We start from the raw sequence: 18,996 nt of genomic DNA, 5'->3' as shown, positions 1-18,996 counted from the left end.
CTGCCTAGTCCACCATCTTGCCGGAACTCTCTTCATAATTCTTGAAGGAGCTCTTTTGGTGTAGTGTCTAAGGGCACTTGACTGCTAACCAGAAGGCTGGAGGTTCAAACCCACCTGCCACTCCATGGAAGGAAGACTGGGCAATCAATTCCATAAAGATTTACTGCCTTAGAAACCCAAATGTGGTCACGGAATCAACTCAATAGCAGAGAGTTTGTTTGTTGTTTTTATTTTTTTTGGTTTCACAGTTCTTGACAATCAGTGTCTGCCTTCCTTCTTTCTCCATTCAGTAACAAGCTCGTCTACTTGCTTGGTCAAGTGCTTGCTAGCCCAGTTTGCTAATTAACCAATCTGGTACGTGCCAGCAAACCATCTTGTTGTCTAACAGATAGGGATCCATGACTATGACTTTTCCTCAAGATATGGTCAGACATAATCCTGATTCCATGACAAACCAGTGCAGGTACTTTGGTCCTTTTCATCTCTGACCTCTCTATACCTTTCAATAGTGTGGGCCACCCTGTTTAAAGTTCTCTTATCCTTTAGTGTCTGTGACATTGCCTTCCTGCTTCTTCAACTGCCCTGATAACTCTATTTCCATTTTTTGGGGGGCTCCTCATTGTCCTTCAATTCCCTAAACATACCATTTTCCAACAGCACACACTCATTTCCTAGGGCCATTTCATCCACAGGAAATGTCTTTTAATGATTCTTAAATTAACAATTCCAGCCTCAAATGTCAGTTCCTCATTTCACCTGGATGGCCTGCTGGTACTTCAAACTCAACAGATCCATTACCAAATATTCTTCCTACACTAGCTACTTTTCCTGACCTGTATATTTCTGTCAATGGCATCATCATGCTTGAGCTCATTAAGAACTTGCTCCCTAAATTCTGTTAGTTCCCAATGAAAATTCAACATCACAATGTCTTCATATCCATTTTTTTTTTGCTGCCATTGTCCTAATTCAGATACTCACAATTTCTCACATAGACTATTCCTATTATTCTCCTGATTTCCCTTCTTTCAGTTGCTGCAAACCAACAAACACTATTCATAAGGAAAATCTCTGATCATATGAATTTCTTGCTCAAAAATTTCAATGGCTACTCATCATCTATAGAATACAGTTAACATTCAAGGCCCAACTGACCTTTCTAATATTAATATCCAATGTTCCATAAATACTCTGGAAGCTCTAATGGCGTAGTATGTAAGGCATTTGACCACTAACCAGAAGGCTGGCGGTTCAAACCCACCAGCCACTCCTTGGAAGGAAGACTGGGCAATCTCCTTCTGTAGAGATGCTGCCTCGGAAACCCAAGGAGGGGTCACTATGAGTCAGATCCGACTTGATGGCAGTGAGCTCTTGTTGCGTTGTATAAATACTCTATCTCACTGCTGTCAAGTTGGCTCTGACTCATAGTGACCCCTCCTTGGGTTTCTGAGGCAGCATTTCTATGGAAGTAGATTGCCAAGTCTTCCGTCTGAGGAGTGGCTGGTGGATTTGAATCACCAATCTTCTGGTTAGCAGTCAAATGCCTTAGGTACTACATCATCAGAGTTCCCATATCTGCTATACTCCAGTCAAATGATAATGCTCATGTTACTTAAATACACCCCTTACTTTCTTATCTTTATACTTTTGTTCATATTGTTCTCTTCTCTTAGAAATCCTACCCCCTCCAAACACACTGTCTAGAATAGCATCCTACAATATCTGTCTACCCTTCAGGTAGGTTCAAATCAAATATTTCTTCTTGAATTTGACCAATAAAATAAAATTTTGTTCATATCTATTTTTAAGACACATATAAGATTTTGCCTCATTCTGTAATTTTTTGTGTTCCTCATATTATTATTTATGAAACTGATAAAATCAAAATCATTTCCATAGTGAATTTATTCATCTTTAATATTTTCTAGAGGAAGTGTGTTAATATGCATTTTCAATGTGAAACTATCAAAATTAAGAATGCCATATATTTTAATCCATAGTATATACCATAACATTACGTACTTTTGATTGTTTCTCTTTCATTTGTTGGAAAAATATTTCCTGAGATTTACTACATCAAGTACAGTTTTAAGCATTGTAGATACAGCAGTGAACAAAACAGGCAAAATTCCTGTACTCATGGAGCTTGCATTCTGGTAAAGCATAAGGGTAAGTGCTAAGAAGAAAAATAAAGTAGAAAAAGGGTGACAGAGAGTGTTGAAGGCTGGGAAGAGTAGTGGGGGTTGTTGCAGGGAAGACGGCACTAAAAACATAATATTTGAACAAAGACTTGAAGGAATGAGAGAGAGCTCCATGCAGGTATCTGGGTAGAGAATATTACAGCAAGTACAAAGGCCTTATTATATGTGTGTACTAGGTATATTCAAGGGACAGTGAGGAGACCAATCTGGCTGGAATGGAGTAAATAATGGGAAGAGTCATAGAGAGACAGTGGGGGGCTATATGACATAGAATCTTATAAAATAAGGATTAGCTTTTACTCTGAATAGGATGAAAAGCCAAGGGAGGGTTTTAAACACAAGAGTGACTTGATCTGACTTATATTATAAAAGGATCAAGTTACTGTGTGGACAACAGGTTGACAATAGGTGTTATAGATTGAATTATGTCTCTCAAAAATTTAGGTTGAATCACCCAAATCACAATAAAAAATAAATAAATTACTCCTCGGAAGGAAGATTGGGCAATCCTACTTCCATGGTGATACTGCCTCGGAAACCCAAGGAGGGGTCGCTATGAGTCGGGGCCGACTCGATGGCAAACAACAACAACAACAACAAATTAATTAATTAAAAAAAAAATTTAGGTTGAAGTTCTAACCCTTGGTTCCTGTGTACATGACCTTACCTGGGAATACCAACCCCCAAAAAACTGCCATTGAGCCGATCCCAACTCATAGCAACCCCTCCTTGGGTTTCCGAGGCATATCTCTACAGAAGTAGATTGCTCAATCCTCCTGAGGAGTGGCTAGTGGGTTTGAACTACCAGCTTTCTGGTTAGCAGTCAAATGCCTTAGGTACTATGCTACCAGGGTCTTTGAAAACATTATCAGTTAACATGAGGTCATCCTGGAGTAGGTTGTGTCCTAATCCTACATGACTGGTGTCCTTACAAAAGATTTGAAGATATACAGAAACAGAAACAGAGGGAAGACAGCCATGTAAGATACATCTACAAGTCAAAGAATGCCAAGAAAGTCTGGAGCTATCAGAAGCTGGAAGGCACAAGGAAGGATCTTACCCTACACCCTTCAGAGAGAGCCCTACTGAGCCCTAGAGCAGACTTCCAGATTCTAGCACTGTGAGACAATCAATTTCTGTTCTGGTAAGTCACACAGTTTATGGCTTTTTAAAAATTTTGTTGTATTTTTTACAGCAGTCCTAGAAAACTAACAGAGTACAGGAAGGGCAAGCAGGGAGACCTGTGACTAGGCTTTTTCAATAATCCAGGTTAGAGATGATGGTGTCTTCAGCCAGGTTGGTGGTGATCGGGTGGAAAGAAGTGGTCAGACTCTGGACATATTCTGATGGTGGAGCCAACAGAATTTGCAAGTGGACTGGACGTGCAGTATGATATCACGAGAGAAGTAAAAAATGGTTTGGATTTTGGCTTAAGTTACTAGATATGTCAACAGAAGCTAGAGATGGGGGAAAGCCTGCAGATGATTTAGTGAAGAAAAAGTCAGTTTGGGTTAGAATAGGCTATGTCTGTAGTTCTGGTAAGTCCTCAGGGAAAGGACTAGTATCAGTTAAGGGGTAATCAGTAGATAAAGGATACTTAAAGTCAAAGAAAAGTTGACATTATCTAGAGAAATGAGATGGAATGATAGAAAAGAGAAAAGATCCCAGGAATGACCTGGGAGAAAATATTACATAGTGTAAAGAGGAGACGAGAAACCAGAAAACTGAAGAATTGTAGGCAGAATGACCAGAGGAAAACTGAGAGAAAGTGGTGCCCTAAAATGGTGCCCTAAAAGCCAGGTAAATAGTTCGTTTGAACCGTTTTGGACCATCAGGGCCAATTTAATCCAGCTAGCTCTAAAACTTCCTAAAACATCAGGTAGCCCAAAATAATACAATTATGCTTTAAGCAGGGGATATTCAGTCCATTCCTTCACTAAGATGAGTCACTATCCAAATTGATAAATAAAAATGAATTATTCCACTTAAATGTACCTTGAACGAACATATTTGGTTTCCAGAAAGGTTTAATCTTTCCAGTTGTTCATTGGGATCAAGACATCGACCTTGAATTTAGAAAAGAAGATAAAGAAAATTAAATTTCTTCTTTTAACTCCTATTTTCATTCTGTCATGTTTGAGTTGTATGTGATCATGTCTTGTCTATAAATAAGATTAATAATACCATTATATAATTAATTATAACTAATTAATAGGAAATATTTTCACATCCTATAAACAAAAGTTGAGAATTGCTTGTCTTAGATATTATTAACAAAAAGTCCAAAAGAAAGAAATCTAAGTGTGTAGTTTTTATATTGATAACAAATGACTGTAGCATTATCTCAGATTCCAAATAAAACAGTACATACCAATGCAACTTATTAGATTTCCAGCAAGATTGAGATCATTTAAATTCTTCAAAGTTTGTAAGCCCTAAAAATTTAAAGGACAGATAATTTAGGGAAAAGTCATTAAAATCAGATGGTATTTACAAACCATCTGATCAATCTGGTTAGCTGACTACATGCATTGAGCACTGGGCACTATGCATTTCACAAGCAGGTGCCTCTGTTTCTCTGTACTGTAACCCAGAGAGAGGAGAACAGAGAAAAAAAGAGGAGGAGGAGAAGGATGAAGAACACACCACACAGTGTGTTGTATAATCTTCACCAAGTTATATAATCTCTCTTAACTTCATTTATTTAAACCTAGAAAAGCAGGAATACTAACACCCACTTTTCAGATTTGGTGTTAGGAGTAAAGAAAACGATGCATTTTTTTGTACATTATAAAATGCTATATTCATGTTCATTATCTTTAGCAACAATAATTGCAATACATGAATATTTTGTTTCTTAAACATAATGTGATCCTGGACATTGTGGTTTAAACTCCACAACAGTAATTTACCTTACATATAAATCATTGAATTTATCTTACCTCAATATTTTTAATTGCATTATGGTTTAGCCAAAGAACCTCCAGTCTGATTAATTTCTCTAAATTTTCTATTTTGGAAATTTTATTATAATATAAATACAGTTTTTCCAAATTTCTACATCCTTGAAGGCCTTCAATTTTCTGTTAAAAAAAGGAAAGGAAACTAAATGGGATTTGCTTATTTTTTCATTAATCCTTTGATTTTTAAAAGGAAATATACTTAGACACCTATTTTAGTAAAAGAAAATGATTTTATTTTAAATATCACATTTTATTGCACAATCAATATACAGCAAAATGAACTAAAAATTTTAAAAGAAAAAATATACTCTACCTAAATACAACTAGGAGCTCTGCTAGCATAGTGCCTAAGGCACTTGACTGCTAACCAGAAGGTTGGTGGTTCAAAGCCACCGGCCACTCCTCGGAAGGAAGGTTGGGCAATCTACTTCTGTAGTGATACTGCCTCGGCAACCCAAGGAGGGGTCACTATGAGTCGGGGCCGACTTGGCGGCACATAACAACAACAAAAACAAATACAACTATTTTCAATTTTTGCATATTCTCCTTCAATTTTAATCAACTCTAGATTTATTTTTATATGGTTATAATCATAATGAATGTGCAATTTTATTTTTTCACTTTGGATAACCTAAAATTTTTTCATAGCTTAAAAAATTATAATATTTAATACTTATACTTCATAAAGTTGATGATTTAAAGAATTACTATGTGTGGCAAGTATTTCAAATTATAACTATTATAATTACTAATGTTACAAATATTTTCATGAATACAGTTGTTTTTTGATGTTGAGGTAATTCTCTAGGGTAAAATCTTAGAATAAGGATCTGAGTTAAAAGGTATCGTTCTGGTTACCTAGTGCCGCCCTGACAAGAAATATACCATAAATGGGATGGCCTTAACAAACAGGAGCTTATTCTTACAATTTGGAGGCTTTAAGTCCAAGTTCAAAGTACCAGGCTCTAGGGGCTGGGTGAAAGCCCCTCAACCTTGGGGTACAGCTCTGCCTTCTGTTCCTGGCCCACTGGAGCTAGAGGTGTTTCCTCACTCAGACAGCTGCTGGCTGCTGAGGCTGAGAAGAGCCAAGGTTGACAAGTAAAAAGGCACAGCCCCGATGTTACCAAACCACACGGCAGAGCATTAACTTAAGTCCATTGTAAGTCCCACAGTCGGCAGAGCATGGCAGGCTGCTGAACAACAGCATGGCTACATGCAGGGTCCAAGTGTGCCATAAGCTAGAGACCATTCCCAAGGCTTCTACTTATATACAGGAAGCAGACCACATCCCAAATGCAGCTACTCAGCTGCTTGTGGTAGATCCCACCATGGAGTTGATTGCCAGGCTCATTATGGGGAATAACTACCACCAGCTGCCCAGCCACTCAGCCAGGCCCAGCCAAGTTGACACACAAACATAACTACCACAGGTATGTACAAGTTTGTGGCTTTTAACAATATTTTGTCACATTGCTTTTCAAAATACATGTTCTACTACACCATATACAAAATCAACTCAAAATGGATCAGTGTTCTAAATCTAAGAACTTTAAGATTTAAAGTTTTAAATGTTTTAAAGAAAACAGGGAAAGTCTTCATAATCCTGGATTTGGCACTGTAGGTAGACATGACACCAAAAGCACAGGCAACAAAAGGAATAAAAATAAAAAAAGATAAACTGGACTTCATTAAAATTGAAAGCACTTTTGAATACTTTGAAGACAGTGGAAAGACAAACCACAGAAAGAAAGAAAATATTTGCAAATCATACACCCAATAAGGGATTAATATCTAGAATATGCGAATAATTCCTACAATTCAACAATTAACAAAGAAATAATCCAAGTTAAAAAAGTGGGAAAGGACCTGAACAGACATTTCTACAAAAAAGAAAATAAGTGGTCCATTAAGCACATGGAAAAAATGCTCAACATCCTTAATCATTAGGAAAATGCAACCAAAACTATGACTATTATAAAAACCACAATGACTATTATACACACACACACACACACACACACACACACATATATTAAACAAACACCAAACTCACTGCCATTGAGTCAATTCTGACTTATGGCGACTGTCACTGGGTCTCTGAGGCTGTAAATCTTACGGAAGTAGGTTGACCAATCTTCCTTCTGCAGAGTGGCTGGTGGGTTTTAACTGCTGACCTTCTGGTTAGCAGTCAAATGCCTTATCCACTACACCACCAGAGCTCCTTATACATGTATATATACATGCATATATACATATACATATGTATGTATATATACATTATGAAATATAGTCAGTGTTGGTGAGGATGTGGAGAAATCTAAACTGAAACGCAATGCATTACTAGTGGGAATTTAAAATGGTACAGCCATTATGGAAAACAGTTTGGTGGTTTCTCAAAATAAAAACAGAATTAGCATACCCAATAATTCCATTCAAAAGACCTTAAAGCAGAAACTCAATCAGATATTTGTCCACAATGCTCATTACAGCATTATTCACAACAGCCAAAAGGTAGAAATAACCCAAGTGTCCATCAACGGATAAATAGATAAGCAAAATGTGATATATACATACAATGGAATGTTATTTAGCCATAAAAAGGAATGAAATTCTGTATAAGTTACAACATAAATGAACTATGAAATCATTATGCTAAGTGAAATAAGCCAGACACAAATGGACAAAAATTGTAAGATTCTACTTATATTAACCAAACTAAACCCAACCCACTGCCATTGAGTTGGACCTGGCTTATAGCAACCCCTCCTTGGGTTTCCGAAGTGGTATCACTATGGAAGTAGATTGCCCAACCTTCCTTCTGAGGAGTGGCTGGTGGGTTTGAACTGCCAGCCTTTAGGTTAGCAGTCAGATCCCTTAGACACTATGCCACCAGAGTCTCCTCTACTTATATTAGGTACATAGAATAGACATCTCATTCTTCTTGCCTTGAGAAGGTTAAGGTATCATAATGAAATGTGCCAGAAACTGGAGTTAGAAAACCAAAAAGGAGGAACACGCTCAGCATTTCTCAAGCTGAAAGAACTGAAGAAAAAGCTCAAGCCCTGAGTTGTAATACTTAAGGATTCTATGGGCAAAATATTGAATGATGTAGGAAGTAGCAAAAGAAGATGGAAGGAAAATACCGAGCCACTGTGCTAAAAAAAACCTGATTGACATTCAACCATTTCAGGAGGTAACATACGATAAATAACAGATGGTTTTGAAGGAAGAAGTCCAAGCTACACTGAAGGCATTGGAAAAAAAAAAACAAGGCTCCAGGAATTGAAGGAATACCAATTGAGATGTTTCAACAAATGGATGAACCTCTAGAAGTGCTCACTTGTCTATATCAAGAAATTTGGAAGACAGCTACCTACCTGGCCAACTGACTGAAGAGATCCATATCTGTGCCCATCCCAAAGAAAGGTGATCCAACAGAATGCAGAAATCATTGAATAATATCATTAATATCACACACAAATAAAATTTTGCTAAAGATAATTTAAAAAATGGTTGTAGCAGTGCATCAACAGAGAACTGCAAGAAATTCAAGCCAGATTCAGCAGAGGATGTGGAATGAGGGATATTATTGCTGATTGTCACATGGATCTTGGCTGAAAGAAGATAATACCTATGTTTTATTGACCATGCAAAGGCATTTGACTGTGTGGATCACAACAAATTATGGATAACATTGTGATAAATGAGAATTCCAGAACATTTAACTGTGCTCATGCAGAACCTATACATAGACCAAGAGGCAGCTGTTTGAACAGAACAAGGGGATATCATGTGGTTTAAAATTAGGAATGGTGTGCATCAGGGTTGTGTCCTTTTGCCATATTCATTCAATCTGTATGCTGAGCAAATAATCCGAGAAGCTGGACTATATGAAGAAAAACATGGCATCAGGATTGGAGGAATGCTCATTAACAATCTGCACTATGCAGACAACACAACTGTGCTTGCTGAGAGTGAAGAGGACTTGAAGCACTTACTGATGAAGATCAAAAATTATAGTCTGCAGTATGGATTACATTTCAACATAAAGAAAAAGTCCTTACGACTGGACCAGTAAGCACCATCACGATAAATGGAGAAAAGATTGAAGTTGTCAGGAATTTCATTTTACTTGGATCCACAATCAATGCCCATGGTAGCAGCAATCAAGACGTACAGCACTGGGCAAATATGCTGCAAAAGACATCTCTGAAGCGTTAAACAGCAAAGATGTCACTTTGAGGACTAAGGTGGACCTAACCAAAGCCATGGTATTTTCAAATGCCTCATAAGCACGTGAAAGCTGGACAGTGATTAAAGAAGATCAAAGAAAAAGTGATGCCTTTGAATTATGGTGGTGGTGAAGAATATTAAATCTACCATCGACTGCCAAAATAACAAATCTGTCTTGGAAAAATTATAGCCAGATTGCTCCTTAGAAGCACGGATGATGAAATTTTGTATTACATACTTTGGACATGTCATCAGGAGAAACCAGTCCCTGGAGAAGGATGTCATGCTTGATAAAATAGTGCGTCATCCAAAAAGAAGATCTTCAACAAGATGGACCCACACAGTGGTGCAGCAATGGGCTCAACCAAGCTGCTTGTGAGGATGGGGCAGGAATGGGCAGTATTTGGTTCTGTTATACGTGGCGTCACTACAAGTCGGAATCAATTCAAAGGCATCTAACACTCACAACAGAAGAGGCAAATTCATAGACACAGAAAGAACAGTAGTCACTAGTGGCTGGAGGAAGGGGGGATTGGGAGTTATTGCTAATGGATGATGTTCTGGAAATAGAAAGTGGTAATGGGAGCTCTGGTGGCATATGCCTAAGGCACTTGACTGCTAACCAGGAGGCTGGTGGTTCAAACCCACCAGCCATTCCTCGGAAGAAGACTGGGCAATCTACTTCCGTAGTGATAACGCCTCAGAAACCCAAGGAGGGGTCACTATGAGTCGGATCCAACTGGACAGCAGTGAGTTTTTTTTTTTTAATGGTTACACAACATTGTGAATGTACTTTATGCCACTGAATTGTACAGTTAAAAATGGTTAAAATGGTAATTATATATCATCTATTTTACCACACAAAAAAATTTTATTTGAAAAAGGAGCATAAGATCTATACAAAGACTTCTGAGACTATCACCATGAAAAACTCTTTAAACCTTGGGCCAAAACTAGTCCATGAAGTCATCTTTTAACTAAATAACAGATTGGCTCATAAAATAAACAATATCATCCATGAGTATTGTATTCCTTTAAAAAGTCATCTATAAGAAACCAAATGGTCAACATTTACTTAAAAGCAAAGCTGAGAAGGTAAGGGGCAGGGAAATTAGATTACTGGAACTAAAACATTAAGAATGGAAATGAGAATGCTGACACACTGTAAAAAATGTAACCAATGTCACTGAAAAAATTGTGTAGAAATTGTTAAATGCGAATACAAAACACAATAACATATTTTAATAATTTTTAAAAAACCTATACAAAGAAACTGAGAAAAAAAAGGAAAAAAAAAGCTTATTTAAACCTTCACAAGAAAAGAGTACAACAGAAGGAATAAATACTATGACCAAAATCTGACCCCAAATGGCTGAACATAACGAAGCTATCACCATTACAAACACAAGACAAATGTACACATCCCAGCTGAGCAAGAGGCAAAAACAGAAGGAGCTGCTAAAACATAGATAGCAATAATCAGAAGACAAAAAAATAAGTAAGAAGCAGCAAGCAATGAAAGGATTTTCTTGTAAGGAAAAAAAAAAAGAGAGATAAATAAAATAAAAGGATTCTTTTTTCTCCTAAGATTTCCAAAATGATTTAACACTTTAATGTGAATATATAATTTGATTTCATAGTAAGCATTACATAATTAAACAGCTTTTTCTGACAAAAAAGTTTAGATGTTCTAATTTCTACACATTCAACAATGTCTAAGTGTACTTGATTTCACTACGAAGTAATGAACCAAAAAAAAAAAAAAAAAAACCGTTGCCATGGAATTGATTCCAACCCCACGTGTTGCACACGGTCCAGGTAAGTGTGCTCTGTGGGGTTTTCAAGGCTGTGACCCTTGGGAAGCAGATCGCCAGGCCTTTCTTCCAAGGCACCCCTGGATGGGTTCAGTCTGCAGTCGAGTGCTTAACTGATCACCCAGGGACTCCTACCAAGTAATACTGACTATAAGTTATTTGATAAAGAATACAATATGTTTATATTTTGATTTATTTCTCCTTTCTTCTTTGCATAAATCTATTTCTATATTTTGCCCATTTATCTGCTTCAGTCCTTCAAAGAATTCAGGATAAAATCTTTCATGTAAGGTCTTATTTATGTATTTCATGTAAGGTTTAGACTCACCTCTATGAAGCATTCAGCAATCCAAAGTTCTTTAAGCAGTAAACAAGTCTCTAGCCCTGAAATTTCTTTTATGTCTTGAGCAACAATTGTGAGACTTGTTAAATTAGGGAACAATGATAATCCAACTATACGGGGGTACCCTGAGAAAAACATCTCCAGGTTGGTGGTATCCGATCCTTCCTGTTTAACCATCTCATAAGATAAACCATTGCACAAACACTGTTTCAAAGAAAAAGAAATGTGGTTATTACCTATTTTCAATAACCCCAAAATTATTTTTGTCATTACAAATTATAAATTGTTGATTGCTCTGATGCTATTTTTATACTCTGACCAGAAAGAAAGGTATAGCTCACAATGGCTTCTCTCTGTTTTCAAAAGTCATGGAACAGGGCAGATCTCCAGCTAATCCTACTTCCAGAAAAAAGTTCCATTTTCCAAAGAAAAGTTCTGTTTTCCAAAGAAAACATTCCATTTGGTCACCTCACAAGTGTAGTTGAAAGAAATTTAGCCTTGACTCACCAGTTCTTTAATAATTTCTTCTTGGTGTAGGTTTTCACTTTCAATCATCTTCCATTAAAAATTACAGTCAAAATAATGTATCTGTTCAGGAAAATGAAAAATTAAAACAAATACTAGAGCCATGTCATTCCAAGTTGAAAGGGATCTTAAGGTTATTTAGATTGAACCACTGAAATTATCACTTGAAATCTTCACACAGTCCATTACCAAGTTGGGACCCCAAGACCACCCATTCCATCTCAAATAATAGAAAGTTATTTTCTATTCTGAGTTTAATTCTGTCTCCCCATAAATCTTTCACATTTGTTGTCATTCTTCCTCCTGGGTTCAGATAAAACAAGTACAGTTCCTCTTCCATACAATGGATCTTTAATACTAGAAGAAAGCAGTCATCTGTAATCTACCCATTATCTAGCTCCCAGTTCATGCTTTTAATTCTCTCATTAAACACCCTTGTTTCCTTTCTGTTTAGGTTACCTACTGCCGCTCTGACAGGAACATACCACAAATTGGATGGATTCTACAAACAGGAGTTTATTCTCTTAAGTTTGGAGGCTTTGAGTTCGAGTTCAAAGCGTCAGGCTCTAGGGGCTGGGTGAAAGCCCCTCATCCTTGGGCTTTAGCTCTGCCTCCTGCTCCCGGCCCACTGAAGCTGGTGGCTTTTCTTCACTCAGTCAGCTGCTGGCTGCCGAAGCTGACAAACCCAAGGTCAACAAGTAAAAAGGCACAATCCCAATGTTACCAAACCACATGGCAGGCCATCAATTCAAGTCCATTAACAGCCCTAGGACTAGCAGAGCATAGCAGGCTGCTGAATGACGACTTGGCTATATGTGGAGTTCAAGCATGCCAAAAAGCTGGAGACCAATCCCAAAGCTTCTCCTTTTATTCGGGAAGCAGACCACATCCTAAAGGAACTACTCAGTTGCTCGCAGCAGATTCCACCATGCAGTTCCACCAGTCTCACCATGGGGAATAACTACGTCCAGTTATTCCCAGCCACTTAACCAGGCCCAGCCAAGCTGACATACAACCTTCACTACCACACCTTCTATATGCATGCTTCAGTTTACCCTTCTTACACTGTGGTGTCCAAAAATGAGTGGTGTTTCCTAAGCATTTACAGAGCAAAGAGATTTCTCAGGGCTTGGCAACATACTTGGCTTAATAATAAATGTTTATCAAAAGTATTCACCAACTACTTCCTCATTCTAGATGATACAAATCAATTAATGCCTAAATAGCTTCAACACAATTTAACCCATTTTTCCATAATTTTTTTTAGTATTTTCATTATACAAATCAAGATATATGTTATTTTAAAATACAGGAATTATGGTTTTAATATGATGACATGACAAGCCACTGCCAAGTGAAAAAAGCAAGACATAGAAAACAATATATATTGTGATCTCACTTCTTACAATAACAACTCCCCTATAAATCTCCTGTAACAATGACCATGAAGATGGTGCCGGACTAGGCGATGCTTCCTTCTGCTCCACAGAATATGAGTACGATGGAAAGCTATATGAAGATTTTTGAAAGGAGGAGTGACATGAGCTGTCTTGACTTTTAAAAAGGACCACTCTAGCTGCTGTGGTGAAAAGAAGTTATAGAGTTCAAAGGCAGAATCAAGAAGACCAATTAAGGGGGCCACTGTAATAATGTAGGTGAAGGACGATAGTGGTTTGGAGTAGGATGGTAGTGCTGGGGATGGTTGTGGATATTGAAGATAATGCCTATCATTCCTTCCCTGTTTTCCCTGGGCAAATAAATGCAACTTTATTCTTGGACACCCCGAGAGATTAAAGTATAGGCTGCAGGAGAGGCAGGCCCAGAACACTTACAAAGGAACAAAATGAAACAAAAGAGATGCCACCAATGGGCCAACCATAAAGGAAGGTCACAGTCTTAACCTCCCTTAAACTTGGATGGTACAAGTAAGTAACACAGGGTTTGTAGCACCTCTGATCATCAAAAGGGAAGGCACTACTTTCTTATTGAATAGTCTTATAAGTACCAGAGAAAAGTCTGCTTTCCCATCACCATACAAGGGGCAAGGCCTGCCCTTAGAATCCCCAAAGAGTTGTCCAAGTTTATCTAGACTATGTCTTAGATATTTATTCCAGAAGGAATGAAACTGTTCCATTTATTATATCATAAATTATCATATATACATGGGCCTTATTTGGGACTTTCTAATCCTCTTCACTAGGTCTGTCTATACCTGTTCCAAGGAGCTCTGGTACTGTAGTGCCTAAGGCATCTGACTGCTAACCAGAAGTCTAGTGATTCAAACCCACCAGCCACTCCACGGAAGGAAGACTGGGTGGTACCTGTACCAGTACCACCTTGCTTTAATTACTGCAATTTATTTTGTAAATCCCCACATCATCTTTTTCAGAAACTTCCTGGCTATTCTTTCATATTTATTTTTCCAAATGAGGTTTACGATCATTTTACAACGTTTCTTAAAAATTAAATTTAAAAAAAATTTTGCTTGAGATTGCATTGTAAATTTAGGGGAGAACTGCCATCCTTACAATATAAACTTTTTCTACTCAAGAGCAAGGTATAACCCACCGCCATCCGAGTCGATCCTAACTCATAGCAATCCTATAGGACAGAGCAGAACTGTCCCATAAGGTTTCCAAGGCTATAAATCTCAACTGCAGCAGACTGCCTCATCTTTCTCCTGCAGAGTGGCTGGTGGGTTCCAACAGCCAACCTTTTGGTTAGCAGCCAAGCACTTTAACCACTGCACCACCAGAGCTACTGAGCAAGGTAGGGTCCTCCATTTGTGCAAGGAGACTTTTCTCATTAGAGAAATATGCAATCTGGGATACCAACCTTACCGCTCACTTCACTCTATTTTTTCTTTCTTAATGCCCTCAGTTAGGGGGGGAATAAAATCTTGTTCTAATTCACTGGTTAATGAACAAAACAAAATTTAATTTAAAGACACTCAATCTTATAATTTGTGTAAGTACATAGAAATTTTGAGGAGCCTAGACTTTCCTGGTACGTATAAGGCTTATGTTGTTTTTGCTGGTCACAAGAAGACGTAAGACTTCTGGCTAAATTTTCTGATTCCATCAAAAGATGAGTGTCTTGCTGGCCATCCTGTACCCATCTTCTGCACTTTAGGATAGCTCTTTTCAGGGCGTACATCTCTAAAGGTTTCATGTCTTCTCTAGTTCCTCCAGGGAACCAGAAGCCACCAGGAATATCTAAGTTCTTACTGTTCATATCCCAAATCTTGGAATGAACCAGTCACCTCCCTTTTCCACTTTGGAGTGTTGCTGGAAAATTTCACATGACCAACACAGAGCTGAAGTTACTACAAACATACAGCCTCAAACTTAGGCTGGACCTTCACACAAATGTTTTGTTTTTCTTATAAATTTCTTCTCCATGGAGTGTAGGACTAGATACACAGAGCTGGGATTCATGCCACAGTGACTATTCTGAACTTTCAGCACTCTTCCCACGTCCTCAGTCCTTCTCCACAGGTGATCTTGTCCCATCTTCATGGAAAACAGTGACGCCAACTGCTGTACATTCTTTCAATTCCCTTTCCCCCTGAAGATGTATTTCTTTCCCTCCCTGCTTCCTGCCTTAGTAGAAGTATTCTTCCTCTTATCCCAAATTAATCTCTTTCTCTGTGCTATGGATCCTATCTTCTCTTTCAGAATACTGCTGTCAAATTTCCCTCTTTCTCACTTATTCCCATCTTCATTCTCCAGTGTCTTTTTCCTCCATATATACTTTACATATTTCCTATCTTAATATAAATGTCCTTCCTACCCTGTATTCTTCTATGAATAGCTATTTTTATACATCTTCACCAAAAAACTTATAGAGTAACCTACATTTACACAAATAATGCTCATGTTACATGTGTTTTTTTTTGTTTTTTTTTTTTGCCAAGTGCACAATCCCACATGTTAGTTTCCTACATGTGCTATGCACATTATATGCTTGTGCACATTTTTTACATGGGAGCACAATATGTGAAAAAATACAGTAGTTACTAACAACACTGCACTACCTCCATCTAGTCCTCAATCCACTGCAATCTGACTGGGGACACGTCAGGCCACTACAGCTTCTTTTACCAAGGTCAACAGTAACTTTCTAATTGCCAAAGTCACTGGTCATGTTTCAGCTTTCATCTTTATTTGATCTTAACATGGCATTTAACAATGCTGATAACTCTCCTTCAAGTTTTCTTTTTTTGGCTTGACTTCTTTTCCTTGGCTTCTGTCTACTTGTTTTTTAAACCTATTTTTCAGGTCAAGTGCTCCCTTCTTGGTAAAAAGTTATTAATCTTTATTGCCCTCTTTCCTGTGCAACAAATCCAACTGCACACATGGAAAGCTCCAGTGAGTGTGCTACAGACACCTGAAATTCAGTATGTCCCAAACTGAACTTATTACACTTTCTAAAACACTTTCCCCTCTTGCTGTCTTCTCTTTGTAATGACATCACCATTCCTCTAATCATCCAAGTCTGAAACCTGGGATTTATCTATCCTTTTCCTCTTTCCCTCACATTCGCTCATCAAGTCCTTCTGCACAGACTTCTTAAATACCTGTCAAAGTTGTTTCTTCTTCTCCATCCCAATTACCTCTGCCTTTGTTCAGGCCCACATCATTCCACCTTAACTGGATGCTCTGTGTATAATCTCTCCTCCCTCCAATTCATACTCTGCACCACTGATAGCCTCCTGGAAGGTAAATCTGCCACACTACTTCCCTTGGAAACTATTTGTAACTGCTATGATGGGGCTTTGCCTATTTCTCAAGCTTATTTCCCTGCACCTTCAACTACTACTATAATTTCCTGACGGCACTGGGATAGCTCTGTTCTTTGGCATATATTGTTTACTCTCCCTAAAACATCTTTTCCCCTTGACTTCATGGCACACTCCATACATCCTTAAAGATTTAAACCAAGTGTTTCTCTGTGAAGACTTTAATCCTCTCTGGTAGTATGATATTCATTCTATTGTAATCTCAGTACAGGTTTGCTCCAGTCACACTATTGCCATGTTTGCAGGTCTTTCCTCTGTACTAGGTTTCACATTCATTGAGGGCAGAGCCTATCAGTGCCTGGTACATACTAGCTATTCACAAAAGTGTGTTGAATGGTTTGAATTGTCATGCCATAGGCTCCTATATGGTGTAACAAAGACATATTTGCTTTACATGACTAATCAGAGCATAATAATGATCATGTTTCTGTCTGCCGTAAGTGTTGGCTATGGAGTCATTCTAAGAAAAGCAAGTTCCTTTTCTGCAAACTAAAGCCTTGTATGTCCTTATTCTCTTGGATCAGAGCAATCAGCCTATCATCATTGACGGTCCAAACAAACGCCCCTCCTGCTCTAGGTGAGCAGGACTATATTTGGTCCAGGAGCACTTGGTTCCCCCAGTTCAGGAACATTACCGGCTCAGTAAAGATTGCACAGGTGGCTGTGAATCACAGTCCATTTCTTCCTATTCTTAAGCTTTGCTCCAGTCACCCTGACTGTGTCTCATTATTTCCAGTGCAGCATTACAGGGATCCCCTGACCTAAGTGTTGCTTCAATCCCTCCTCTGGGTGAGATGGGGAGGAGGAGAAGGGCACAAAGACTCCTCGGGTCTGCATACGGGTGGTGTACGCCCGAAGGCCGCCAGGTGACAGATACTCACCTCATTCCCGAGCGAGGAGGTATTCCGGGGTAATACGAGACTCATCAAACCCCACTCTGCGCTCCTAATATCTGTCTTGCAGCAGCAGACACATCAGGCTCCCTAGACCTAGGGCTGGTGTATACACGCTGCCCTCTGCGGTTGCCTAGGAAACCCGCTCTCCGCCTCAGGCGACCTCCGGGTGGGGAGGGGGACGAAAGGGCGGGGAAACGACGGACCAAGCCGACTCGGGTCACGTGGCAGCAACCTTCAGCCAATCAGCAGAGTGAGGGGTACACCCGGAAGACCCTGCTGGTGTTCCTGGGAAACGGCGAGGGGATTTTTGCGGCGGGATGGGTCATCTTAACCTGCGCGCATCTTTTGCCTCCGACCTGCCTTTGCTAGGATCGGAGGATAACACTGGGAACGATGAATTCTGGTCATGGTGGCGGGGACCTAGTCTGTGCGTTGCCTCCTCCGGTTCTCCGGCTCTCTCACATTGAAATTCTTTGACCCTTCGGGCCTGGGAGCCCGCTGCCTTGCAGGGTTGAACCCTAACGGGATGGCGCTATGATGTCACAAGGTGGCCCGACGACCTGGACGGGCCTTGATGCCCCAGCGTCGCCTCCCTCCTCTGGCCCGCTCACCTTGGCCTTCCAGGACCCCCAGCGCCCGACCGCCGCTTGAAGCTGCGGTGCGCTGAGCCAGCCGAGTGGAAGGCCACGCCCTCTCGCGAGCAAAGTGGTGGTGCCTTCCGGAGAAGAGATGAACTGTTGATCTCCACGGTGCTCTTACAGTAGTTTCAGACGAGCATTTGAGTCGCTTTTAAACATTCCAAAATACTCGGAGCAAAACTTACTTACGAAATAAAGTACAATTTAAAGAGGAAAGGGGGAAAACTTTTTGAGAGTGGACAGAGGAGATGAATTGACCTAGTAAAAACCAAACAAAAGTAACTGCGGCTTCCATTTGATCATCTAGAGCTGCTCTGTCTGTCCTGTGTAGTAGGCACATGTGGCAATTGAATATGGGAAATATGCCTCGCCCACACTGAGATGTGCTGTAAAATAGTATCGTATTTCAAAGACTTAGTGTGAAAAAATAGAAGGTAGAGTATCTTGCTAATAATTTTTGTATTGGTTACATGCTGAAATAATATTTTTATATAAGGGGTTAAATATTTTAAAAATTAATTTCACTTGACTTTTTGAAATACAGCACTAGAAAATTTTAGATTGCATTTGATTTGTATTATG

The 18,996-nt window shown here is 39.0% G+C and overlaps 1 protein-coding gene across 1 annotated transcript in view; it reads right to left on the bottom strand.

Moving 5' to 3' along the window:
- Positions 1-12,109, bottom strand: part of LRRC9 (leucine rich repeat containing 9) — a 161,127-nt gene extending 149,018 nt beyond the window's left edge. Inside the window, exons 1-5 of the mRNA XM_042782087.1 lie at positions 12,062-12,109; positions 11,540-11,758; positions 5,144-5,284; positions 4,573-4,636; positions 4,197-4,267 (exon numbers count right to left, since the gene is read on the bottom strand). Coding sequence (XP_042638021.1) covers positions 4,197-4,267; positions 4,573-4,636; positions 5,144-5,284; positions 11,540-11,758; positions 12,062-12,109 — 543 coding nt within the window. The remainder of the gene's footprint in view (positions 1-4,196; positions 4,268-4,572; positions 4,637-5,143; positions 5,285-11,539; positions 11,759-12,061) is intronic.
- Between the last annotated feature and the right edge of the window lie 6,887 nt (positions 12,110-18,996).

The sequence above is a fragment of the Orycteropus afer genome, unplaced genomic scaffold (assembly GCF_000298275.1).
Source record: "Orycteropus afer afer isolate SDZICR_OR568_19922 unplaced genomic scaffold, OryAfe1.0 scaffold00237, whole genome shotgun sequence".
In the NCBI taxonomy this organism is placed as follows: domain Eukaryota; kingdom Metazoa; phylum Chordata; class Mammalia; order Tubulidentata; family Orycteropodidae; genus Orycteropus; species Orycteropus afer.
This window is presented reverse-complemented; position numbering and strand designations above follow the sequence as displayed.